Here is a 26,394-nt window from a genome sequence, read left to right as displayed (position 1 = left end):
TGTCAAAAGAGCGACCCGCAGATCCAATCAACTTTTTGGCATCGTATTTGTTGAAAAACAAGTCTAAATATGAGAACGATACGAGTAGTAATGAAAACAACAATACGAATCAGTAGATAAATAACAATACCTAAGACGAGAGGAGTGAATGGAAAATAAAATCTTTATTATGAATCCTTATAGTAATCATTTTCTGATGCATTCGGATGTTTTTTGGCTATATGTGTCGTTAGCGATTGTTTAACTTTAAATGCAGATTTGCATAGTTTACATTCGAATTTCAGTTCTGTCGAATGACTCTTGCTATGCTGTTGCAATTTGTTTTTCAGTAAAAATGCCTTTCCGCACCCCTCAATGGAACAAATAAAGTTTCTCTCGCCCTTGTGAATTGCCAAATGACACTTAACATTCATCTTGTTGATAACTTTACCGCAAATATGACACGGAACACTCTTAATACCACAATTTTCTGTTTTATGTTCCTCGTATTCCTTTTGCGATAATATTTTCTTCGGGCAATATCTGCATCGCCAAGTCTTTATACCCAAATGGAAAGATCGTTTGTGTTGACGCAATAATGTTGGATCTTTAAATGATTCTTTGCATCCTTCATAGTCACAAGAATATGGAGTAAGATTAAAATGAACATTCATATGATACTTTATGGTTGCTTTGCTGAAACACTTTCCACAAAGTTCGCAAATCCGATCAGCTGGTCCAAGTTCAGGCAAATAAGAAGAGTCGTGATTTCTTTGGATATGCATTGTGAGTAAATGACGCTTTTTGAATCGTTCATCACATCCATTTATGCTTTTATATGGACATGGATACTTTTCGTACTTTTCCGCATAATGTGTGCGATAATGTGTTGAAAAGTGTTTTTTGCGTACTTCTTTTCCACAAATTGAACAAATAACATTAATTTTAGTCTTCTCTTGCTTCTCATCCGAGCATGTATCGTCCATTTCACGATATCGTTGATCTCTGATGCATCGACGAGAATACGTTGACTTTTCAGCCTCAACTTTTAGCTGATGAAATCGTTTAGCATGCACTCTCATAATACGAGGACTCGAAAAAGTTGAGGAACATCCATCTTTGACACACTTAAAAGGACGAATGTTATTGTGAACATTCAAATGATACCTTAGCTCGCCTCTTGTATAGTATTTGAAACATTTTGGGCATTTATATGACCGTCTATTGCGTTGTAATGATGTATCCAGATACTGATCTAAAGGCTCATCATTTTCTGTTGATAAGTTAGTTTGTTCTTCAGAAGAATTAACTTCTGATTCTTCAATATTTTCATACAATAGTTCTTCCGAAGGCTTTTCATCTTTTATCATTTGTTTTTCCAAATGTTCTTTTACTTTTTCAATCCAACATTGAATCGTGTCGAAAGCGAATTCAACAGATTCAATAATTTCTTTAGAGATGTTGGAAGGATAACACTTTTCGTTTCGTTCCAGAAAACTCTTGGAAATTAAACAATTTTGTCGAAAGTTTTTCAAACAAATAAAAACTTTGCTACAATTGCGGCAAATGTGAGAGTTTTTTTCCGTAATTAAAGAAAACAACGTGGTTATTGATGAGACCTCGCAAGTTACAGTAATCAAATTTTGTTGTGTCAAACAAAATTGACAATTTTTTTGGTTGAGAATTTCCTCCATTAGAAAATCTTTTTGTAAATTATTTAACAAAGACTTTAAATATTTATTTTGTTTTTGTTTGCTCAGCTGTTCTGTCATGCTCACCATTTGAATATTTCTGTTGAACAACGCGTCGTTTTTGCAATGTTTGCCTTCATTTCATTGACGCACTTTCCTCATTATGTTAATTTATTCAACACAAACATATGATTTACTATCTCCCTCCATACTCATGAATCACGTTCAAGACAAAAGCAAAGAATTCTTTAATAACACATTTGTAGGCCATACAACAGACGAAATAACTGTTACCTATCACTCTTATGTTTCTCTTTCATTCATTTTACTTTATTTTATTGTACATATCACTTCGTTTTATTCATTAAAACAATGTTCAGCAAGTTTATTGTTCTGAAATTTTTAGTTTTGTTTCTCTGCATAAGCCATAGTTTTTCTATTCCTGCAAGAAAAAATAAATATCGAAATCACACTAAAGAAGCTTTCGACACAGAAGGTAAGAAGACTATGAATATAAAAAGCAATGTTAAAGGACAATTTTAATGAATCATTCTTGAAGATGAAATAACAGATGATTGGAGAAATGATCCAGAAGTAACGCCGGGTTTATATCAAGGGGATATCGCCATTGATAACACAATGCATCAGTATTTGCGCGTTGGATTAAGGTTCGTCGCTTGTTATTTTTATGTTTTCAAATAAAACAAAGTTTTTTCATTTAAGATGGGATACTTTTCAGAATCGTATGTGGCCCAATAGGAAAATTCCTTTCGCAATATCTCCTCTTTATAATGCAGAGGATCAGGTATGTTAATTCTTCAAATCATTTTCATAAAATCCATATGTGCTCTTTTAATTTTTTAGGTAGTTATAATGATGGCAATCAGAACCGTTAACTTTATGACTTGTGTGAAATTCGTCGATTGGAATAAAAATGACACAGACTTTTTGCTAATTTGGCCAATTCAACATCCAAAAGGTTGTTGGAGCTACATTGGAAAAACAGGAGGTCCGCAAATTGTTTCTCTTCAACCGCCAGACAGCAAAAGTCAAAACTGCCTTGGAAGTGAAGGAAGAGCTTTGCATGAACTGATGCACGCTATCGGAATCTTTCATGAACAAAGTCGTCACGATCGCGACAGATTCGTAAAAGTTCATTGGGATAATATTTTGGAGGGCTACAAATCAAACTTCGAAAAGCAAAGTCTCAAAAACACAAGTTACGCATTCGAGTACGACTTCAACTCGATCATGCATTATGGAAAGTATTATTTTAGCAAAGAGAAAGGCAAGCCAACGTTGACACCCAAAGTTCCAAATTACCATATCGGTCAACGAAAACAAATGAGTGTAATGGATTGTCTCAAAATTAACGATCTCTATGGATGCCTTGAGGAAAAAAGTTCACGAAACAAATATTACAACAGATGTAAAACATTTGGATTGCAATAAAACCTTTTGGATTCATTGATAAAATAATATAATTTAATTTTCGGTACATTTTTAAACAAAATTTGATTCACATAAAATTTTCGTAATTTTTGATGAATTTTAAGCTTCAAAACGGACAAATTTTTTGAATACAACATCCAGTTCTTAGCCTCTGAAAGTACATTCATCAATTTCATTCGTCTCACTCCCAACAGCTGCTGTCAAACTTTGGCGCAAAAAATAAAGTAAACAAAAAAAAATTTATTCTCATATTTTAATTGTGTTTTCTAAATAGTAAAGTGTCGTTTTATAAAATGACAGAGCCAGATGACTTTGATTTACAATATGCCGACGAGTTGGAGATGATCGAGGAAGTTGATGAGGATAATCCAAATGATTCCAATGTCAATGTTTTTCCGAGCACTCCGGGAGTATCTCGTAGCATTAACATGACTCCTTTTCAACCAGCTTCAAGCATTGACAGTCCTCTGATGTCTCAAATAAACAAGAATCTTGAAGATTCGTCATTTCGGGGAGGCAAGAGATTCGCTTCAACGCCGTTTCCCGGCGGCGGAAGATCATCAGCAAGTAATAGTCACGAAGGCATGAGTCGTAAAAGACGTTTAGATGATATTTTTGGAGATATCGGAGACATTTGTGAGGAAGAAGAACCCCAAATTACAAATGAACCTTACAAGAAGGCAAAAAGTGAAGAGGAAAAAGACATGGAATTGATCGAAATGATTGTAAATGCACGTAAAAAGCTACATTCTCAAATGTTGAAACCTGGAAAGCGATCAAATATCGAACATTTGGATGATGTTCGTGCCTTTAAGATGCAAAATTTATCGTATACTGTTCCGAAATGGCCATTTATTAAATTACGACAAGCGGATGAGGATAAAATTTACGTCAGATGTCATTCGGAAGAATTTGAGAAGAATCAATTAAAGGAAATTGCTTTTAAGCGACAAGAAGATGGGTTTTTCGGCGAAGATAAATCGAAAATTTGGAATGAAGCAAGTGAAATTAATGCAAAACGAATGTTAAGAACGACTCAATCGCAGGAGGATGAACAGCCTGTAGAAGTTTTTGAAACAGGAGACATGCATTTGTGGGTAGAACAATACAAACCCCGAACATATATTGATTTGTTATCCGACGAATCGTGTAACAAAAATTTGTTGAAATGGATCAAACTTTGGGACAAAGTTGTATTTAATCGAGAAGTTCCATCAGTAGATAAAAAACCAAAAGCTCAACAGAAATTAAACACGTTCAACAAAAAAACTGGAAGATTTGAACAGACAGGAGGATGGATAAAGAAAAATCGTTGGAATTTGAATACAGAGTTAGATGAAAATGGGAGACCAATGCAACGAATTGCCTTACTTTGTGGACCGCCAGGTTTGGGAAAAACAACTCTTGCGTTAACAGTTGCCAAGTAAGTATTGTTTTTGTCATTAAAAGTTAAATTAAACTAAAATTTCTCATTTCTTTTAGACATGCCGGATACAACGTCGTTGAAATAAATGCATCAGATGATCGAACGCCGGAGACATTTAGACTCGCTTTAGAAAGCAGCACACAAATGAAAAGTGTATTTAGTAATGATCGTCGCCCCAACTGTATTGTGTTAGATGAGATTGATGGCGCTCCAAGTTCGAGTATAGATTTTCTGTTGAGATTTGCCGCTGGAATTACAAAGAAAGGAAAAAAGAAGGATCTCAATAGACCAATTATATGCATTTGTAATGATCCGTACGTTGCTTCTTTGCGTTTGTTGCGCCAACAAGCTTTCGTTATTAACGTGCCTCAAACCGATAGTGCCAAATTAGTCGATCGCTTATTGCAAATTGCAAAAATGCAAAAAATTCGTGTTGACATGTCAACGTTATTTGCTCTTGCTGAGAAAACTGGAAACGATATACGATCATGTTTGTCTCTTTTGCAGTTTTTCAGTTGTACAAAGAAGGAAATAACATTAATGGATGTTATTCGATCGAACGTCGGACAAAAGGATCAACAGAAAGAGCTCTATAGCATTTGGAGAGCAATTTTTCAAATTCAACGCCCATCAAAGGCACAAATAACACAACAAGAACAATCACAAGGGGCTGCACTGACAACGTTAACGCCTGACTTGCGATTGGAATATGTTGTCGACACTGTTTCGAAAAGTTTCGACTATGAAAAGTTAATGCAAGGCGTATTCGAAAACTACTTATATCAAAAACAACCAGATCCAAATTTGAAAGGATTATCAGAGGCAGCGGATTGGTTTTCATATGATGATTTACTTCAAACTGCTGTTCATCACTCTCAAAACTATTCTCTTTACGGTTATTTGGCATATTCCTTTGCTGCTTGGCATTTTTTGTTTGCTACCCTTGCATGGCCAAAAATCAACTTTCCAAATAAAAGCTACGAGATCTCTCAAAAGCTATTAACAACAAAAAATATTCTATCAGCTTTGAGAAAGAACTTGGAAGCAACAAAACGAGGTATAGGCGATACACAAAAAATTATGAATGTTGATTCTTTGCCATTTGTTAAGCTGATTTTGAATCCCTGCTTGAGATCCGTTTCATTACATTTGTTAACCCCGAAGGAAAAAACTGATGTACATGATACTGTCGAGATTATGGCTGATCTTGGAATCTCGTTTATTCAATTGAAAACGGCAGAGGGCAACTATAAGTATCAATTAGAACCTGATATAGAGTCACTTGCGAAATTTTATGATACATTAATGCCCGGTTTGAGTTATTGGGCAAAACAGCTTATTGCACGAGAAGTTGATATTGAACGAATGCGAAGAGTTCAAATAAAATCAAAAAGTCAATTACAAAACGACAACTTTAATTCAACTAATAAGAAAGATAATATTAAATCATCTAACGTTCCACAAAATGATGAAAATCTTCCAAATTTTTTGAGAACATTGCAACCGAAAGCGATAGCTAAACCCACAAAGGAAAAAGAAGTAACACGAAAAGACTTTTTTGGTCGAGTGACAACAGCAAAATCTGGTAAATTAGCATCTGCAAGTCATGATAACGATAACATAGTAAAGGGAAAAATTTGGTATTGTTATAAAGAGGGTTTCAACAATGCGGTGAGAAAACCAATCACTATGTCAGAACTTATTTAATGTATAATACTTTTAAGAAGATTTATCGTTCAATAAAATCATTGAAAATTTTATTCATGGCAACTGTTGTCTTGTTACTGTATGATATCTTTTTTTCTTTTGGTACCCGAAACAAGATTAATGAACAAATCAAATTTCAACAGAGACCTGAGAAAATTGAATGAATAAGCGAAAGACCTTTAGTTACCTTTTTCAAATTCCAACCCATGTGAATCATATGCACGTGTTGACAGTAAAGCGAATTCGAGGCGAAGACAAAAAAAAAATACAAAAAAGAGACTATTTGAAATGATGATGCGATGACTGTCTACAACAGGCTAGATAAAAATAATTTTGGGTAAGATATTGCCAATGTACGAGACCAAAATATATTTTCAATTGATAAGAACACACATTCCGTATTCTCTCAATATGCTTTCGATCGTGTGAATACTATCGCCTCTCAAACAATTTCTTTTAAACTTTTAAAGTCTAACAAATCGTTTTTCCATTTTTTTTATTATCGTAATTTTTCTTTCATACCAACTTTGTGTGTGTTGTCAAGAACAAAAGTAGGTAGTGCCGCAAATTATAAGACAACTGAAGCATAACGAATACATTTATTATTATCACTTTTTTTTTGTTTTTTGAAAACCCGCAAAAAGTTTTTATTTCGGAAGTGTAACTGAAAATACAATGATACTCGTAACACAAAAGGACTGAAAACGGGATGCATGACAATTGACTGACATGATGTAATAATTTATTTCGTCCTTATTTTTTTTCTTTTTTATATTTTATGGCACAAGCATCACATGAATTTTTAATGGTTTTTTCATAATTTTTTGCGTGCTCCTGAAATACTGTACAAACATAAAACAAGTCAGGCGGAAATAGCTCCTTTGCTGGTCGTTATTATCGTTTGTGCTTCTCTTTTGCTTTTCATTGTTGTTTCAATAATAGCATTCCGTCTTTTGTTTTTGATGTGTAATCGGCATACAAAAGAAAAGTAAATAATAACGACTGACGACAAAATAAGTTCATGGTGATTGGTTCTTGTTATTTATTTTATTCGTTTGTTTTTTTTCGCAAATTTGTCATCTTTTCATTATTATTGTATGTGTACATTCTAAAACACACAATGATTGATTTTGTCAAACAAGAACTTCTGTCTCCTTTAAAACATCGTCACTCATATTATAGAAACACAAATTTTGGTATGATGAAAAGCATTTTAGTTAGAACTTATAATTTATATGAATGAAATGTTTTGTAATAAAAAATCATTCAAGCAGTTAATACAAATTACCATGACTTTCCTCTAACATTACTCAAAAGACAGACAAAAAGAATATCCTTTCTTTCTGATTTCAGAACTTTTCTTGTAAATATGTATGCTGAAACAATATTTTTGTAGGTCATTGTACCATCATTATTCTTCGTATACATTTTCTGGGTGAATGTACATAAATTTAATAATAAATGTATAGACAAGAAGCAAATAATGTTTTTGATTATTTTTGTTTATTCCAATGACGAGTATTTTGTTTTTACAATATTGAAAAGAATGAAAATCGCATCAGTCTGTACTTTTTGAAAGTATGTACATTCAGCTTAATTCGAAGTACAAATTAGAATCTTAAAAGATTTTTTATCTTTTCATGTATTGGAACACAAGAGAAAATATTAGCAAACAGATATTGTAGACAGGGTGTTGTTTTAAATTTTATTTTATTTAATATCAATTTTTCGTCGTGGTTCTTCCATCGTTGTCAAAGTTTACACATACACAGAACACACATCTCATCTGCAATATGTAATAAAATAACATATTTTGTATCGCATATTCAGAACGTGTTGTGTTTGCACGATAAAAAGTGTTGGAGGAAAGTGTAAAAAAGTTTGCCTTTTATATTTATCTTTCCATATAACGTGATACAGTACAGTAGACTCCGTCAACGAGGATCATATGTGCTTGAAGGCATGTAGCTTATCAACATCATTACATTGCATTGAATCACAACATCATCAAAATTCGAAATATAGCTGCGAGTTATGCAAAAAACAGGCACATGTTTTACAGGAGGACCTTACTGTTGCTATGGCATCCATGAGATTTGTAAACATTTTGCTGAGAGAAAGAGAAATTTTCTCTCACACGACTTTGTACAGGGTGACAAAAGGATTTCTTCTTCTTCTGAGGAATTAAGTAAGGTAAGAACAATTTTAAAGATTTAGGACGAAATTGTTTTTATTTTTGTAATTTTTATTTTTTGAAAACTTTGTAACAAATAAAATTTTCGAAAAATATGCATATTTCGACCATTTCACGTTTCGTCCTTTTTTGTGCTTCTCTCGATTCTCTTTACTGAAATAGAGCATAACGTTATCATCGCTCGTATACTTTACTTTGTGTGTCTACACGAAAAATCATGAAAATCATCTGTGTACCATCATCAGCATCCAATATATTGTCAGTTGCTGTTAGATAGTCGGGACGAAAACACTTCTGAGCTACGATTTTGCCTTTTTGTCATCATCATTGTCACATATTATATAGATTTATGTTCTCACACTTCCTTTTTAATTCTCTGAATTAAATCGTATCGGTCGAGTGTTAAATTCGATAATCCAGCAAATTGCAATTTATGCAGATATTAAATATAATTATAAATAAATGAAATTTACAAATATTTCGTGAATATTGAAATAAATTTTTGTAATTTAACTTCTGATCATTATTAAAAAATTGATTGTGAAAAGCCAATGAAAAGTGAATTTTTTATTCGTTAAAAACGATTGATACAAAAACTTTGTAACGAACAAATATAAATTTAATGTGAAATTAAAAATAAATAAAATAAGATTTTTTAAATATTAATATGGTTCAATGTGAAATATTAAATTATATAGGAGAAATATAAATTTAATGTGAAATTAAATATAAATAAAAAAATAAGATTTTTTAAAAATCAAAATAGTTTAGAAAAAGGTAAAAATTCATTATTAATTCGATATTGATGAAAAGTGAGAAAATTTTATAAAAAGTATCAATTATCATTAAAAAAGTATTTTATGTTCATATGAACATTTAAATTTTTATTCTACAAAAACTTAATAAAAAGGTGTGCACATTGGACTATCATTGGATTTCAAAGGACTCTTCAAATATTGAATTAAGCAATTTTTTGTCATGTATTTTGCCGTTTTGCTTTATTAAACGTTTCAAAAAGTTAAGTTTTCAAAAAGTAATGAATGAACTTGTGACATTAAAACTCATTTAATTTTTAAAAAAATCGAGGTAGGCACTTAAGATGCCCATGTAGTATAAAAAAGATAAGATACAGACGTAAACAACAATATAAAACTAATGTGTTAGAAAACAGTGAAAAAACACAAAAACTTTGAGAAAACTATCATATTTCCCAAAGCTTGATATCCCGCAGAATTGTTTTCTTTTTTTTTTATTTGTTTTTTCATTTGCTCTATAAATATATCAAGGAAATATGATATTATATATGTCCGTATCAACAAAAACAAACACTTCTGTATTTATGTCATTCGAATGTTTTTAATGAAATCGACTCTGAAGCGTTTCGAATGGGCACGATGAACAAAATACTTAATTTTAAATCATTTTTCACCACAGTGTGTTAATAATACAACAAAGAATTGTGTCAACAATTCCCATAATAATAACAACTCAACCTCTATCCTCATATATCAGCTAGTTAAAAAAATATGAATAATGATAAAACACGGGAAAAATGTAAAATAAAATGATTGGATGTGGGATTTTATTGCACAATTTTGTTAGTCAATCAATTGCCTCACTCATGATAATTGCTTTCTCTGTTATAAAAAATTAATATCCTCCTTTCCGTTTTACAATAGTCCTAATTAAACATCACTTTTATTATTCCTTTACCTTTTTTCGTATCCTCATTTATATACAATTTATATACAACCCTTTCCATCATTTTTATCCTTTAATGAAATCGAAAAATAATATAATTAATTTCCGGTCTCACTCCAAATTATTTTTGCATTGTTAAATTTTTCAAAGTTAGCATACAATTGTAAAGAGATAAAAATAATATAAATTATTATGAAGCACACTTCATTAACAGTTACAAACAAAAAGAAATTCTCTTTGAACCTTTTTTGACAATTTTCTTTCAGTTTTTCTCTTACATTCATTGCGCACTGTGAAGGCGACAATTTGTAGAAATGAGAAGCTTTCCTATAATTTTACACGTTTGTCATGCAAGCAGAAACTCAAAATTCCTGCATTCTAAAGATTTACGTGACTCATCAGATATACTTCAATCTTATAATAACCTGCTTACAAATATAATACATATTTATTTACGATGACGTTGCATTGCTTAGGTGTAGTAATATTAGTTTGGACATGCTTGCTTTGTAAGAACACTCACACATTTCAAATTATAAGGAGATTAAGTCTTGTTCAACATTGACATTGTCGGAAACACACAGAAGCCGAAAAACTGATATTTTCTCAATGAAATACAGTTGAGAGTATTCGGACCTGAAAAGCTTTATTTGTTTTCATATTGATATTTGATGTACATACTTTAAAGTACGACATAGAAACAACAATAATTACTGTTGTTTAATATTGTTCTTGTTGTCCTCTATTCATACAAATAATTGTGTTCCATATTCTTTGGAAACATATAAAATAAATTGAATTTGGAGAAAATTAATTAAAAAAGTTGTTAGACTTCTTCGTAAAGTATAAAAAAACAGTGCTGTCAGAGGTTACGTATTTCATTTCCGTTACAATTTCCTATGTGAATCTATTCATTTTCGCATTTTTGGGACAATCTAATATACTTCCATAAAATAGAATAAAATCATTAAAAGTTCAATCCCAATGATTATTCATGTTAAACAAAGCGAAAATGGCATACTTTAACAATTAAAGTGATATGTTTATATAATATAATAAATGGAAAAACAAAAGAAAAGAAGCAATAAAGTGAATTACTATTATGAATAAATGAACGGAAGAAGAAGAAAAAGTTTGAAAAAGTTCCTTTGAAATCGAGTGAACGTTAAATACAAATAAAAATAATATTCACAACTGAATCTATTACTAACTTAATTTTTGTTTCAGAGCAGATTCCTTAAATAACCAAAAAGGATCAAGTGTTACAGATATTTTACTTTTAATATGAATAAAAGTGTATAAAAACCTCATCAAAGTAACTTAACAAGGCGTCAAAAGATTTTTTTTAGAAAACACACAAAAAAACTGACATACATTCAAGCTCAAACTAAAAAAGGTTGTTTTGAAATGCGGAACACTAAGTAACAACATATTATAGGTAAGGATTTATAATAAAACATATATACGACATGAGCAGAATTGTAAATGTAAATTTTCTTAATTGTATCAATTTTCTTGTTTTACGTTTTCGAATATGTTGATGATTGAAGCAGCTGCCAGTATTTTTGTTCAAAAGAGAGCCTGCGAGAAAAATTAAAGCAAGAAAGTATGTTTGATGTGCTGTTCGTTTTTGGTACATAGACAAGGATAAAATGAAGATGAAACAGAGTATCGCGTTAAGGAGGATTGATTTTTTTTTTCTATTATATTTATCGTTTCGTCTTTCAAAATCGTAACAGGAGTAAATTGCCTCAAAATGAGATAAAACGTAATATACCTTTACTTTATTTGCCGTCTTTTCATCTATTGCTTTTGTTTCACTCGTAAACAATTTTATGCTGTCTGCTAAAAACTAAATAGAATGAGTAATGATGTCGATTTGTGGAACGAACCATTTGATTGAAAACGCAAAAAAATAGACGTTAAATAAAATGCCAGGCGTTTCCATTTGTTTTTTTTTTCAATTATGTCTTTTGATCATTTAAAACATCTAAAACAAACTTAAAGCATTATTACTTCAAGCATTATTTTTGAGCTTAAATAATCATGAACTACATCAACTGTAACAACAAAACTGTAAAATTTAAATATACGCTCAATTAATGTTAAACAGTAATTGAAGTCTGTCTTCCTCTTTCTATAGCTCTGTATGTGTCTTTAGGCAAATCCTTTAAAACTACAAAATTTCTGTGTTTATCTTTTTCCAACAGACGGACTTTGATTTTGCATTAATAATTAAGTTGCTTTAAAATAATCAAAATTAGTATTATTACATGTATAAATTAAGAAAAAGTTTTGTTTTGTCAGGTTTTTGCTGATGTAAAAAACTTATAATATGTAAAATTGTTGAAAAAAAAATGATAGGAAAAAAGTTCTATCAGCTGCTGTTGCTGATCGTGCTTTTATATAATTTTAACGCTTTGTATGCACAAAAAAACTGAATTGGCAACGAACCAAATTTTAAATGAATTATTTTACTTTCGGGATGTAGTTTTAGTTCAGTATCGTACTAAATATTGTGAGGGCAAATTACGTAACTGTGAATTAGATTTTGAGCATTTTCTATTGCGGGAGAATGTGTAGTATGATTGTGATTAAAAAAGCGATTAATCCGATTAAAGAGTCTTGCACTCTAAAATATTCGATGCGAGTAACAAAACCACAACACTGTCATTTCACATTCACTCTACAAAATGGAAAGCAAACTAAACATTACATAGCAGATACACCACTTTTATCCTCAATTGCGCATTCTTCTGCTAAATCCATTTTATTTTTGTTGAGCTACCGTTTTTTCTGCTAAATTTACAATAAAACATATCCTTGTTATGATAAAAAAAAATACTCTCATTCGCTGTTTTATTTGTTTCCGAGTCAAATCAAAAGTAGCGTGAATTAGCAAGCAAATTCGAATTGCAGTATATGTTTGTATTTTTGTTCCGAATGTCAAAATTTAGCACATGGAGGCTTAAATTAGAATTTAAAAATAAAATTGCGAAATAATATTTCGAAAGTCATATTAAGCATTCTGACAAATTTTCGATGTTTTCTCGATAGGGTCTTTGGGCCTTCTTTATGTACAAAAATAAAGTAGAATATGGAAAGTCAAAAAACGAAAAATGTTTTATACCAAAAGTGTAATTGATAAATTATTGAAGCAAGTAAAGCACAAACGACAAAAAAATGGTAATTGGAAAATCGAACGAAAAAGAGGATAACTTTTTTTTATTAATTTTATTGCTTTGCAAAACTCATTGAACACGATATTGTTCAATGAAACTTTATTCATCAAACAAAAAAATATATATTAATAAATAAAACTTAAACAACTTTATTTTTAAAAAACTTAATGGTAGTCTTTCATTATATAAAAACATATGTTTACTTTTAATATTTAGAAAATTGAAGTCATTTCCAAATTGAAGCGTCAATTTACCATTTTGACATCATTTGTACTGTATTAAAAAAAATTGAAAAAATCGTTTATTGTTCAAGTTAAATTGAATTTTGAAATATTTGACATAGACTTAAAAGATATTCATGTATTTTTACTTACAAACATATCACTTGCCTAATTTAAATACAGTTTCAAACGATTGACATTTTTAAACCCCATTTGAATGTGTATTTTTTTTTGCACAACATGATTTTCAGCATGTACATTGAGTAAGTCAAACGAATAAAAACCAACAAAATAACATAAATAAAAAAACGAACGGAGAGATTGTTATTGTAGATTGATAAGGCACAACACACCCAAAGGCAGTGTTCAATACATAAAATACGAAATTCTCCATAAATCTAAATCGATTCACGTCCTGTAGCCTTTTTAATACTCACACAAACATATTTTAAGGCGCGAAAATTTCATTCAAGATTATTTACATTTTTTTGCCTCATACGTACCGTAACTCAAAAAGTGTATAAAGAAGGTGTTTCTGTCATGTCTTACTACGAGCAAATATTTTTTTTACAACGTATTCCTTGCTGACATTATTGTGCCTTTATTGCGTTGCTTTTCTTTGATTAGAACATCCTTCTTTTCATCTTATTTTGGGCTAAACAAAGGATATTACGACTATCATTATTTCACATGGGACTCTACATAATTTATGGGAATATTTCTGTATCCTAAATGTTGCAATACAAAGGCAAAAAAGTGTCTGCTTGGTTTCCTTTTTACATTCCTTTTTTTTGAATCGACAAATTAATAGATAGAAAAGCAAAAAAGGTTAAAGCCTTCTATATAGCACGTGCTTTATCATTAGGTACAGGTAATGTTTCCGACTATTCTCAGAAATGAAATGTTCAGGAAAATTCTCTCAGATTAACAGCCTTCGAAATCTGTGTATCATAATGCTGTGTAAATATTTTTTGTGTCTCCGACACGATAAAAGAGATGTAACAAAGGTAGAATTGCGATTTAAAACGTGTCCTTTTGTTTGAATATCTTGTATTTAGCAAGAGGATTTTAGTTTCGCAGGAAAAAAATTTTAAAAATAGAATCAAGATTCAACAAGCTTTGGTTGGAGACAAAATTTTCCAGTCATCATATTATTTTAATAAAGCAAAACTTTTTCCATCTTACTTACTAAAAGTTTGATTCAATCTCTCCCCTCTTATTTTCAACTCCAATCACTCAAAAATAACACCAATATGCCTCATTAAAGATCGTCCTTCAATGTAACGACTTTTAACATTGAAGCATTGAAGGGAAATAGAATTGTAAATCTATTTCGTTCCGCTTTTCACTCAAAATATCAATTTTTCTGAGTTTATGTTCTGTTCTTCGTGTATCTTTAAAGATAACTTGAACAATCATTTAAATAAAGCTCACAAGAATTTAACAAACCATACGCAAAAAAGAGTAAGAAATCTGTGAATAATTGGAATATAAGACAAAAATTAATCTTTTTTTTCATCAATGAGAGCATATTTTTAAATTTCCAAAAAGTAAAAAAGGATTTTACATACATATAACACTCATTTTACTAAAATTTGAAAAATGGAGAGAAATATAAAATGAAAAATATTAAATTCTTACAAAATACATTCCTACATACTTGCAATAATTTTTGGTTTTTGAAGAGAGGTAAGTGTTGGCAGAGAATTGTAGCACAAAAATTTATCATGCATAATTTAACACATAAAAAGTTTTTATTATTATTGCATATTATTTTAATTTTTGGTCTGTTGCTTCACAATATACGCCATGTCGGAACAAACGACATCATAAAAAAATTTGTGCTTTTTCAAGTTACAAAACATAATTTTAGTGCAGTCTACTGTCTAGTTTGCATTGTGCTAATGTTTGGTCGTTTTCATTCTCTATATGACAAATTTTGTTTTTATGAACTTTAATAAAACAAGTTACGACAGATTTTAAAGAAAAACTGCTTTTGTCATGGATATTTCTTTACTACTATGTTCAAAACGAAAAAAAAGTTATTTAACTATTTTAATTATTTTATCCAAATGAACAACTTTTTGACTCAAAGACATTGTAAAAAAAGAAAAGCTACTTTATATTTTATGGCATTATACTTCCAAACGTTTTAAAAAGAGAGATATCAAGACAAACAATTTATTTATTAAAGTAATTTAAAGTTTTCCAGTTATTTCTTCTGTCTCATTTTTTTTAGCAATATACAACATACAAAGGCTGAAAATACAAAAAAAAAGAAGTTTTAAATGCTCCGCAATCATTAATCTTAACTGCATGCTACATTTTCACTTTCCATAGATTTCACAAAAAGATTTTTATGATATAATAATAATTTATTGTTTAAAAATACCTACATTGATAAAAAGTAACATATACAAAGCATCAACACATTAAAACAATCAAAAATTGATTTTTAAAAGTAAATTCATACAAACAAAAACATACCTCATCTTGTAAAAAAATGTAAATTTACGTCGTGTGTTAAATAAATTTTAAATAAAATGTTTTAACATAAAATGGAAATATTTTAATATGAATAAAAATATTAAAGGAAAAGTACATATATTATATTTTTTCGACAATATAAAATTTTGCAATAAAAATGGAACATTAATTTTTTATATATTGAAATAACGTTAGGGGTTTTAGCATGTGTAACTTAACTGAAAGAAGGTTTAGAAAGCAAATAATAGAACGAATAAATTAGTTCATTAATATTATTTTAACTTGAAGAAATGCTTACGAGACAATCAATTATATAAAGATTTTCTTATTTGATTTTTTCATGTTTGACATTTTATTTGTTATCTGAATTTTTTTATTAAATATGTACCTACCAATTATTCTTTTTTTTCGTTCTCATCTAAATGTGCGTCATCTGTGTCACATTTATCAACAGCAAATTATGTCATTTCTTATAATCTTATTTGACAACTTTTTTATACAATATCTAACAATAAAAATATATATTTGTCACTTATTACAGGAAAAAAAGCATAGACAGATATTACGGTTGTCATTTTTTAATGGCTGTGGTATTAAATTCATTGCATTTGCTCCATTTAACGTTGCGAGAAATATAAAGACTATTTTTTGCAGGTCACAAAATTAATGTTTTGATCGTATAATGAATAAGTAAACGCGGATATGTGTCGTATAAGAGAATAATGATGATAATTTGCTTATGTAAGTCGAATTCAGAGATAACGATGATGGACTTTGAGTAAAATGGTTCCGACATAAGGAAATGCAAAACATTATTTCCGGTTTCTCAGTTTTCACATTCAAGTCACTCGTAATCCAGGCTTTTCTTGCTCATTTGTTATGTCACGATCTGTATGATGAGAAAGACGAACAAAAAAGAACATGACACGCCTAATGAAAATTAATGACAAATCATTTCTATTCATACACCTTTCATATCTTGTTTTTCTCAGTGAAATATCCTGCGGCAAACATTGGAGAGATTAATTTGTGTGTTTGTAAGGATGCTCTGTCCATTATTTTTATAACATCAACAACAAAACAGGAAAAATTGATGTTCGTCAAATCACATTTGCCCGATAACTTTCATCTGTGATAACATAAATTGTCGGGATGTTGCCTTTGCTTCGTATATCTTGTAGATGTACGATGAAATTTATGAGGTGAAAAACAACCTGAAAAAGACAATTAAGCGCAACGAGACACTCTAACGGATTTACTTACCTTTTCTACATAACAATGTTGCATTGGAGAGGTACATCAGAAATAAAAGTGCTTGTCATTTTCGCTGATGATGCGCATCAGTGGCGAATATAGCGACAAAATGTAAAAATAGAACACAGTCACATAAAATATGTACCTACATTAAAACGGAGAGGAAAATGCTCTTATTTCCTTCTATCTATATTTTCCTTCCGTTATACCATTTTTTATTTATTTTTCTTTGCCATACGTCACATACTTCATTTTGCAATAAAATATCTGAAACATCTGACTTGCTAATGGTCGTTTCTCGAATGGCGGTTTATATTTCTTCTATATTTTATTGAAATTCCCCCTAAATTTACATATATAACGCATTCCGTTTCTATTTGGTTTTGTTTTCCATATACAGGATATTTTTGTGTGATTTCCATCAAATTCACTATCAAATTATGAACATGATGGTTATAATTATTTAAATTATACAGGTAAACCAAACATTCCATTGAAAAGTGTAACTAATGCAATAAAAACAAAACTTCTTACAAAGTAAAGCCATTACAAAAGTTCAAAATTGTGCAACGCGAGGAAATGTAAGAACGAGATGATAAATGAAGCAACAAGAAATAATTTACTTTAAACCCATCGGGACATCTTAGAAGCATTAGTTCTGAAAATAAAGTAGAAGCGAAGTAAAAAATAACATCTTCTTCTCCTCTTATATTTTATGACGATAAAACGAGATGAAAATGAATTTTTATGGATGAATTGTGACTTTAATGAAGCAGTATATTTTTCTGGAAAAATTTTTTACTGTAGGCAGTTTGGATTAACTTTAGAGCCCTTTTGGTTTTTCAATCGCAACTTTAATAACTGAGTATCTTTCTCAGCCCTAAAAAGTCCTTATTTCCATAATTGACCTTTCTTTAAGTGCCTCTCATCTATGTGTAAGTCAAGCGTCTCTCACACATGCCATTATATTATCATTATTTGTCTTACGAAAAAAAAAAACACAAATTCATATACTTGAAAGGGACGATTTATGAATAAAGATTCAGCAAAACAAAGAATTTATGAGTCTTTAGGCGATAAATGTATTTGAAATACACACACGTAGAAAAGCCCAAGTAAGATGATAAATTTAGTGAATAAAAATAAAATATACACAATAACAACAACAACAATGCTGGACCAATGAAGATTAGGACACGTAGTTTTTTCGATGAATAAACGTTGTAAATTTATCATTTTTATCACTCGCAAATATGCGTGAGGAGTGTCCCAAAGGACAGTGAAAGAATATAAAAATGAGATTTGGGTCAACTTTGAATATTAAAAATGTCTAACGATAATAAAGATCGATGATAAGGAAAGTAAGACAGAGCAGAAAAATGTGAAAGATTTTCCTATAATAATTTATAATAAATTAATTTTTCTTCGCTCCATGTAAACTGTACAACTAATCACAAAAAGTCTTTTTACATTTTTTTTCTTCTTGAACGAGACGTCAATACCAAAAATGATGTTGATGAAATCACAGCGCGAAAAAGCGAAGATGGAAAGAAAACAAAATTATTTAAATTAAAATTGTGAAAATTTATTGAACCAATTTGAATAAATTGCTGGTCGATTTTCATTTCAATCAGAGTTTGTTCTCGTTTTCGCCAACTGTGTCACCAATGTCAAATGTATGTAGATTTTGATTATAATTGAATAAGTTATACAAAATTTTATTTGGGTAATAGTTTTTTTTGCGATGAGAGTAATTGAACAGCGATAGAGTTCAGACTTTCTTCAATTTAAACAGATACTCAAATTAGATTACATTTTTATGCTCATTGAACTGTCGGAAATACTGCCTTTTGCTGCATGTACGGAAGGTTTGTGCTTAAGTTTATTTAAATCCAGTGAATTGGAAACTTTCTGTAATAAAATAATGTAATAAATTTTTGGTGCTCATTCAACAATTCTCTCACATACTCATGTCTTAACTCTCTTTTGGTTTGCTTTATTATTCCAGACACATTTTGACTTGTATGCAGCACATTCACAGATTATCTCTTCCAATTATTGTCTCAAAACCCTATTCACACGAAGGAGATAAACGTGCTCTTTAAGCAAGCAGACAGAATAATACCTTCTCCCGATGACGTTGCTCGACATTAAATGGCAAAGATAATCGTTGAACCTTTATACATTTCTAACTGTCTGCGATAATTATGATAATTTAGTACGACGTTGGATGAACATTTGGTCAAACAATGATAAACATGACAATAGCTATTAAACTGTGTTGCTTACAATATTTAACTATTGCTTTCCAAAAATATTAGCACAAACATGCCACAGACATTGATTTAGCAAATTTGTGAAACAAAAACTCGATTATCGGACAAAAAAAGCAACATATGGTGCAAATTTAAGAGTTTGTCCGAAAAAAAGGAACAAAGCAATAAAAGTGAGATACATTGACATCACTTTCTCACATTTAAAAGAAAAACATCAAATGAATAAGAAAAATCGTATAAAGAGGATAATAAAGATTTAAGAAAGAGATTTAAAGAAAAAAAAAGAATAGATAAGAAAGGGATTTATTAAAGTTTTTCTAGGTCATGACAAAGTTGAAAATTGAAATCCATTTAACGCAAAGCATTTCTTTATAAGTAAAGAAAAACGGAATATGTAATTCACTGACTTTAATAGTATGTGATTTTTGTTTGCATTAAATTAAAGAAAATCCAACCATTTTTTTCAAAAAAGAAAAAAAAATAAGATTCTCATTGTGAAACACTGACACGTATTTGTGTTCTACTCAAACATAATCACTTACTTATAAGCTTCCTTTGTAATATTTTTCGTTTATACCTCTCTAAATGACAAGATAAAACACGACACTTGAATAAAGAAGTACATCTCCATGGAAATCTATTTATTAAAAGCATGACAACATTAAAAGTAGAAGAAAATCAGGTAAAAAAATTCTTTTTAACACTGATAAAAAGCTGAGTCGAAAAAAAAATTAAGCATGAGTTGACAATAAACAACATAGTAAACTTTTATTGTTTGTTTCAGCAGCTCATTTTGACATAAAGAAAAAGTTTCAAATTTTTAGAAAAAATTTAACCTATATTTTTTTTTCTTTTGTGTAATCAAAAACCCTCATTTTGATTTATCCTGAATAAAAATTTCCTGAAGAGCACCCACATATTTTAACTTTTCATTTTTATGATCTTTTATTGTAAATTTATGCCAAATCAACTTTATTTTAATAATAATTGTAAATGTTCAAAATAATTAAAAATTATATGTCGATTTTCTCAATAGCGTGAAAACTAACAATAATAAAACTATTGTCGTATTTCATGTACATGAACATTTTTTTTATACGTTATGTTGCTCTGTGTTTTTTTTTATTAATATGTGCTTTTCTCCATTGGAGGCGAGCAAAAAAGTGTCAAGAATACAATATTTTCCACTATTTTATCTCTTCAACGTTGTCCAACTTACTTACTTTTCATTTATTTTATTACATTTTTTTTTTGTTTCAAAGATGAGGGCAAACATACTAAAATAATTGTTATTGTGACAATAAATATTATTTATTTTATTGTATATTTTATTTATGGTTTAGTTATTGTTTTGTTTTTGCTTTCGCTATATATTCACACGGAATCTCCTTTCAAAGCAAATTGTAAAGCAGAAAAATAATTAAAAGTTTGTCGATTTTTTTATGTAACAATTACACAAATGTGCTTGAATAATCTTGATACCATAAATGAAAAGATAGTTGAGAAAAACCAGGCTTCTCCATTCGCAAAGAAAATATATATGTACACATATTTCTTAAAATCCATTTAGCGTACATTAAACTTAAAAGCATTTTATGCTAAGATTTATTTTAATCAAAGCAGCTTAAAAGTAAATCCCAAAAGACTATTTGTTATTCTTTTCAAAATTCTTAATAGAAAACCGAATCACGTGCATTACATCCTGAAATAAAGGTGAAAACGAGAAAAAGGTTTAAAAAAATTAAGATAATAATAACACAAGCGGCAAAAGTACGAAAAATACTAAAATATTCATATTACTTGACGAAACTTGGCATAAAATTCAGGTAGACAAAAAGGTTGATGCCTTTTTAAAAATAATCATCATCTAAATTTTATTTTTTTTTTACTTTTCCGTAAATTGGATTTTCAAGTTTTATAGACTTTAAATATCTCTTGAGACAAGTTACAGATGATGTCAAAAATTAGATTATTTAAACAATTACCCGATATATTACGAAAAAGCAACCTGATGTCCATTTCATTAATGATAAACGACTTCATTTTCCTTCCTTTTACCTTCATAATTTTTCGTGCAATACTTTGTACAACACCATTAGCAAAAGTTTTTTTTTGTATAATTATCATATTTCGGAGAGATTATGAAATTTTCACTTTCTCTCGCCGCATTTGATGTTAATGTTTTAATTGAGATGTCGACATTGTCGCTCATTCCATTCATTTTTACCGCGATAGACACTTTATGGAGATAAGCACGCTACAGCAGAAACAACAATTAGAATAATAAGGGAGATAGAAGACAGAAGTAAATTAAGATAATTTGTTAAAAAAATTGTTTTGAACTTTTTAATTTGATTTGACTTCAGGTATAAAATTACTACAGTGAGAGCAATAAATGTTGTATAAAAAATGTTGCAGCTTGATTGTGTTCACAACAGAGACAAGAAAGAGCAACGGTTATTAATTACGGGTAAAGGTAAAAAAATTCTGTCATGATGATGTTGAGAATGGCCCACAAAGGAGATACAAATGAGAGATGTTTTTCCAAAAAACGACATACTACTTCTTAAACTTTTTTTGTTCCAGGTGCGTTCGTGATACAAAACCATCGCAAAAGAAGCTACATTAAATTAAGAACATAAAATTGGATTAAGGAATTTTCTTGTAAAAGAGACATGCTCAAATTAAAGACGAAAGTCTCATGAGAGATACGAGAATGAATGTCGCATTTTCTTTAAAAAAAAGTGAAAACATAAGAACGAAAAATACTGAAACCTAAATGCAGCACTGTTCAGTTGTTCTTACTCCTTTTTTATAATTTCTTCAAAATAAATCAAGTTACATTCATTAAAAGCAACCTTTGCACTGTAATAAACCGAAAAACTGAGAATGAAAAAATAAGTTGAGAGAAAAATTAAACATCATTTTTATTTGCTTACATCTTGTGTTATTGTCTGAAAGGTTTGATTCGTGAATTAAACGAGGTTTTGTGCTCATCAGCTTTAATATTCATCATAATACTTTTGTTTCCTTCTGAACATTATTCGGAATTGTATGCATGGGTGTTGAAATAAAATGGAAAAAACGTAACAACAAAAAAGCATTTAGAACAGAATTTTTATGTCAAGTCTCAGGGTAGTCACTTCTCAAACCATTATGAATATTTCTTTGTGCCTTGTGTGAAAACAGACAAACAAACATTTTGACTCCTTTGTTCACTTTTAGTAGGATTAAAAAAGCTACTTTGGCAACGTTGCCATATTGTTATTTTTTTCTCCTTTTTTCCTTCTGCGTACATTGAACAAAAAGTAAACATTTGGTCCGTATCGCATACAAAGAAAGAACGACAATATCTGTTTGACTTGTGTGTGTGTGAAGAAGAAAATATAAATACTAAACCAAAAATAATGATGGTAGTTTAAATGTTGCTTTTACTCACATGTACAGGAAGTAAACATAAGAGAGCGACACGATAATGTTATATCCGTCTTCTTATATTCATTCTTTTGGATTATATAATAATAACAATTTCGGTATCATCATCACATTCACATCTACCACATATGCGTTAAACGAAAATAAAAAACAGATAAAAATAAAATACAAGTGAGGCTTTCTTCCGCTAAATGAATAAAATGAGACACAGGCAAAAATGGAATCTTTTACATTTAACTAGCTATACAATATAAAAAATAATAATAAAATATAAGGGATGTCTCCCATTTATGGCTTTTATTATGTTAAAATGAGGAAGTAGTTCATTGTAATTGGCAAGTTTCTCCGAACATTTTAATGCAGAACAAAGAATTTAAATATTTATTACAAGAGTTTTGGCACATGTTTGGTGTGAATTGTAATATATAGAAGAATCGAGGTCAAATCCTCATATTGAGATACATCTTTCAAGTTGGATTACGAATACATTAAGTAGTGCGTTGATATTAAAGTTGTATCAGAAGTTGTTGAGACAAATGAGAAAGAAAATTATGGTAAATATTTTAAGACAAACACGCAAAAGGTCACAACATCTTTTTATCATTAAACCTCCATCAACAAAGAGTGTTATAATTAAATTTGTCTCATTCTTTATTAATGAATAAGTCTTATGTTCTCTCAACCCCTCTAATAAACTTATGATATGAAGAATTGCTACTCATAAAATCATCATCATCATTATTATTATTATTAAAGTATAACATAGAATTTGTCTTCTTTGTACAAGACAAGTACGAAAAAAGTAAAAACATTCAGACATTCATTTTTCTTTGTTGTATAAAAATCATATTTAAGACCCAGTATAACCACATCACACGCATTTTTTTTCATCATATTTTTTTTTGCTACTAACTGCAAAATGAACATGAAAATATAATTAATAATAACTGTGGAGGTGTCATTGTGTAGATGTAAACAATGATCAGCTGACTTGGGACAGCCGTGAGAGCGGAATGTGCTCCAACTTTGATATTAATTTAGAGTATTTAATAATTAATAATTATTGTATTTTATGTGCCCAAAGCCCGCCTCCACAAATGGCGACGAGGATAAAAATGGAAGTAATTGAAGTTTCCATTTGTTGTTGTTTTGAAGTTAGTTCCAAAGTTGTTGTTTGGAAATCAGTTCCGAAATTGTTGTTTGGAAATTAGTTCCATATTTGTTGTTTCGGAGAGTGTCTCCAAATTCTCGCTGTTTGCGGGATTAGACTTCCGAGTTTTGTGGAAAATAAGTTTCCAAGTTGTTGCTTCGAAAACATTGATTGAGAAATTGTTGTGAAGAAAAAATATTCTTTTCGTTTTGAAGTATAACGGAGAAGCTGTTTTGATGCCGGGTCAAAGCACCTGTCAGCATTATTGTGAATTTGAAAAAATTTGTTTTGGAAACGGTTCATAATCGTCGATGGAAGCGAAGATCAGATTGGGCTGTGGATGGAACAGTCTGTATTAATTTTATGGAAACGTTTCGTATTTTTTTGGTTTTGAAACGAGTCGAAAGATTTTTTTAAGGAGGGAGAGGGAACAGACATTCATTTTTCTTTGTTGTATAAAAATCATATTTAAGACCCAGTATAACCACATCACACGCATTTTTTTCATCATTTTTTTTTGCTTCTAACTGCAAAATGAACATGAAAATATAATTAATAATAACGTTTTTCCTTTATACAGCATACAATCTTATGGTTAACAGCAATTTCATGTATTTTTCTCGTGTTTATTTTTTCAGCTTTTGAGGAAAATAAAATAAGATAAATATTACATCACTCATAATATGTGGTTAAAAAAATGATTCTGTCTTCCAAAAGACAGACATGCAAACACAAAGCTTCGGTTGATGACTTAATCATGACAGAAAATTTATCTTAATACATCAATTTGTGTTTCTCTTTCTTTATTTGTTTGTAATGTGTGAAAAATAATAAAACTTTTCTAAAAAAAGGGGGCTGCCGTTAACCAAGCAAAATTATCGATTTCTCAAATATGGAGTATTTTTCAATGAAATAAGTATAAGTTGTTTTCTTTCTTTCATTTGACAAATGTTGTTTACTCGAAAAATTTCTTTTGTTTCTCTTTAGATAGAATCTGAATTTATTTCGTTTCTATGCTGATTTTTGACTTGTTTTTATTATTGTTTTGATCATCTTCCTTTTGTTAAAGTAAAAGAATTTTATTTCGAGAGATAAATAATTTCAATAAACACACGCTTTGATTGTTCATTTTTCACAATTTTGATAATCTTATTTACTCTTCTCTCTTGCCTTTCTTCGAGGTTACGTAATGTAATAAAACAAAAACGAGACATATTTTTTTTATAACACCGTGTACCTACGAACCCCCCATCTACTTTTTCATCAACTTTTTCTGCAACACGATACATAAAATAATGAAATATAAAATTTTTTAGATGACAACTGCCCTCTCAATCGGTAAATTAAAAGCCATAAACCATCTCTATGTGATCCCTCCTCATTTTTATTTTATGAAAAGCATGGCAGTGTTCTGCTGACCTTACATTTTTACTGTATAAAATATATAAAAGTATTGCGAGTGTGTAAAAGAGAAAGGAGTCATTGTTAGCTTAATTTGTGCGAAACCTACACTAAATAAATCAAGAACAAATGACAATGGCAAAATAATCGTAAAACTGTAAGAATGTAAAAAAATATATAAATTAAATTAAGCGTACGAACCACGCATTGATAATAAATTCACTTCAGATAAAGAAATTCGGGAAATATTTAAAAAAGATAAATTTGATTATTAGATTAAACAACAAAAACATTAAAAATCCCATTTTTTTTTTAATTTAACATCGCTTTTAATCGGATTTGAATATTACAACTTTTTTTTTAAAAAAATTTTAAGCAAACCCTATCCCATTCAAAATGAGATTTATCATAAAATGAATATATAAACAAATCTAGTTTTAAATGTATTTTTTATGTAATTTATTGACATGCTAAACAGTGCATTATTAAAAACATGTATTGAAGGATAAACTCTATCTATATTGCTTTAATTCGCAAGTTAAATAATTTTTAGAAATATGATAGCGGATATATAACAAAACAAAAAAAACCGGGAACACAAATGAAAATAATTTTGTTAAAAAATGACTATCATAAAGATAAAAATTAGGTCAAACTTCCGGGACCGCAATCTAAATTTAACGCAGAGCTATATGTATACACAATATCTTACCTTACAACCATGGATGTCTTTTAGTGCAGTACTATGAGAGAAGTAAAAGTTTTTATAACCATGAAGGATAAAATTTAAGAGCATCGTTTGTGAACATGTTCAGGTGTAAAGATAGCTGACACCGAC

At 29.7% G+C, this 26,394-nt stretch overlaps 4 protein-coding genes across 4 annotated transcripts in view; 3 read left to right on the top strand and 1 right to left on the bottom strand.

The window, feature by feature from the left end:
• Window positions 1-156: 156 nt before the first annotated feature.
• Window positions 157-1,486, bottom strand: LOC134832397 (zinc finger protein 782-like). The gene has a single exon (XM_063846404.1). It carries the CDS (start codon window positions 1,347-1,349, stop codon window positions 168-170), a length of 1,182 nt encoding a protein of 393 aa, XP_063702474.1. The 5' UTR covers window positions 1,350-1,486; the 3' UTR covers window positions 157-167.
• Window positions 1,487-2,042: 556 nt separating this feature from the next.
• On the top strand, window positions 2,043-3,122 carry LOC134832484 (hatching enzyme 1.2). Its single transcript, XM_063846524.1, has 4 exons — window positions 2,043-2,166; window positions 2,230-2,338; window positions 2,394-2,475; window positions 2,535-3,122. The coding sequence occupies exons 1-4, from the start codon at window positions 2,043-2,045 to the stop codon at window positions 3,120-3,122; spliced, it is 903 nt and encodes a 300-aa protein (XP_063702594.1).
• A 229-nt stretch (window positions 3,123-3,351) lies between these two features.
• Window positions 3,352-6,310, top strand: LOC134830302 (chromosome transmission fidelity protein 18 homolog). The gene is made up of 2 exons (XM_063843731.1): window positions 3,352-4,545; window positions 4,605-6,310. Exons 1-2 carry the CDS (start codon window positions 3,416-3,418, stop codon window positions 6,253-6,255), a joined length of 2,781 nt encoding a protein of 926 aa, XP_063699801.1. The 5' UTR covers window positions 3,352-3,415; the 3' UTR covers window positions 6,256-6,310.
• Window positions 6,311-11,474: 5,164 nt separating this feature from the next.
• Window positions 11,475-26,394, top strand: part of LOC134832477 (uncharacterized) — a 51,841-nt gene continuing 36,921 nt past the window's right edge. Inside the window, exon 1 of the mRNA XM_063846507.1 lies at window positions 11,475-11,588. The gene's annotated coding sequence lies outside the window, so the exon portion shown is untranslated. The remainder of the gene's footprint in view (window positions 11,589-26,394) is intronic.

Source organism: Culicoides brevitarsis, chromosome 2 (assembly GCF_036172545.1).
Source record: "Culicoides brevitarsis isolate CSIRO-B50_1 chromosome 2, AGI_CSIRO_Cbre_v1, whole genome shotgun sequence".
NCBI classification, from domain to species: domain Eukaryota; kingdom Metazoa; phylum Arthropoda; class Insecta; order Diptera; family Ceratopogonidae; genus Culicoides; species Culicoides brevitarsis.
The sequence above is the reverse complement of the archived record's forward strand: the minus strand, read 5'-3'. Positions and strand labels throughout refer to the sequence as shown.

Bases quoted from the DNA above. Each gene is read 5' to 3' on its own strand.
- LOC134830302 (XM_063843731.1), top strand. From the start codon at position 3,416: ATGACAGAGCCAGATGACTTTGATTTACAATATGCCGACGAGTTGGAG. The intron at 4,546-4,604 runs GTAAGTATTGTT...CATTTCTTTTAG, and splicing joins CTTGCGTTAACAGTTGCCAA to ACATGCCGGATACAACGTCG.
- LOC134832397 (XM_063846404.1), bottom strand. From the start codon at position 1,349: ATGATAAAAGATGAAAAGCCTTCGGAAGAACTATTGTATGAAAATATT.
- LOC134832484 (XM_063846524.1), top strand. From the start codon at position 2,043: ATGTTCAGCAAGTTTATTGTTCTGAAATTTTTAGTTTTGTTTCTCTGC. The intron at 2,339-2,393 runs GTTCGTCGCTTG...TTTTCATTTAAG, and splicing joins TATTTGCGCGTTGGATTAAG to ATGGGATACTTTTCAGAATC. The intron at 2,476-2,534 runs GTATGTTAATTC...TTAATTTTTTAG, and splicing joins TTTATAATGCAGAGGATCAG to GTAGTTATAATGATGGCAAT.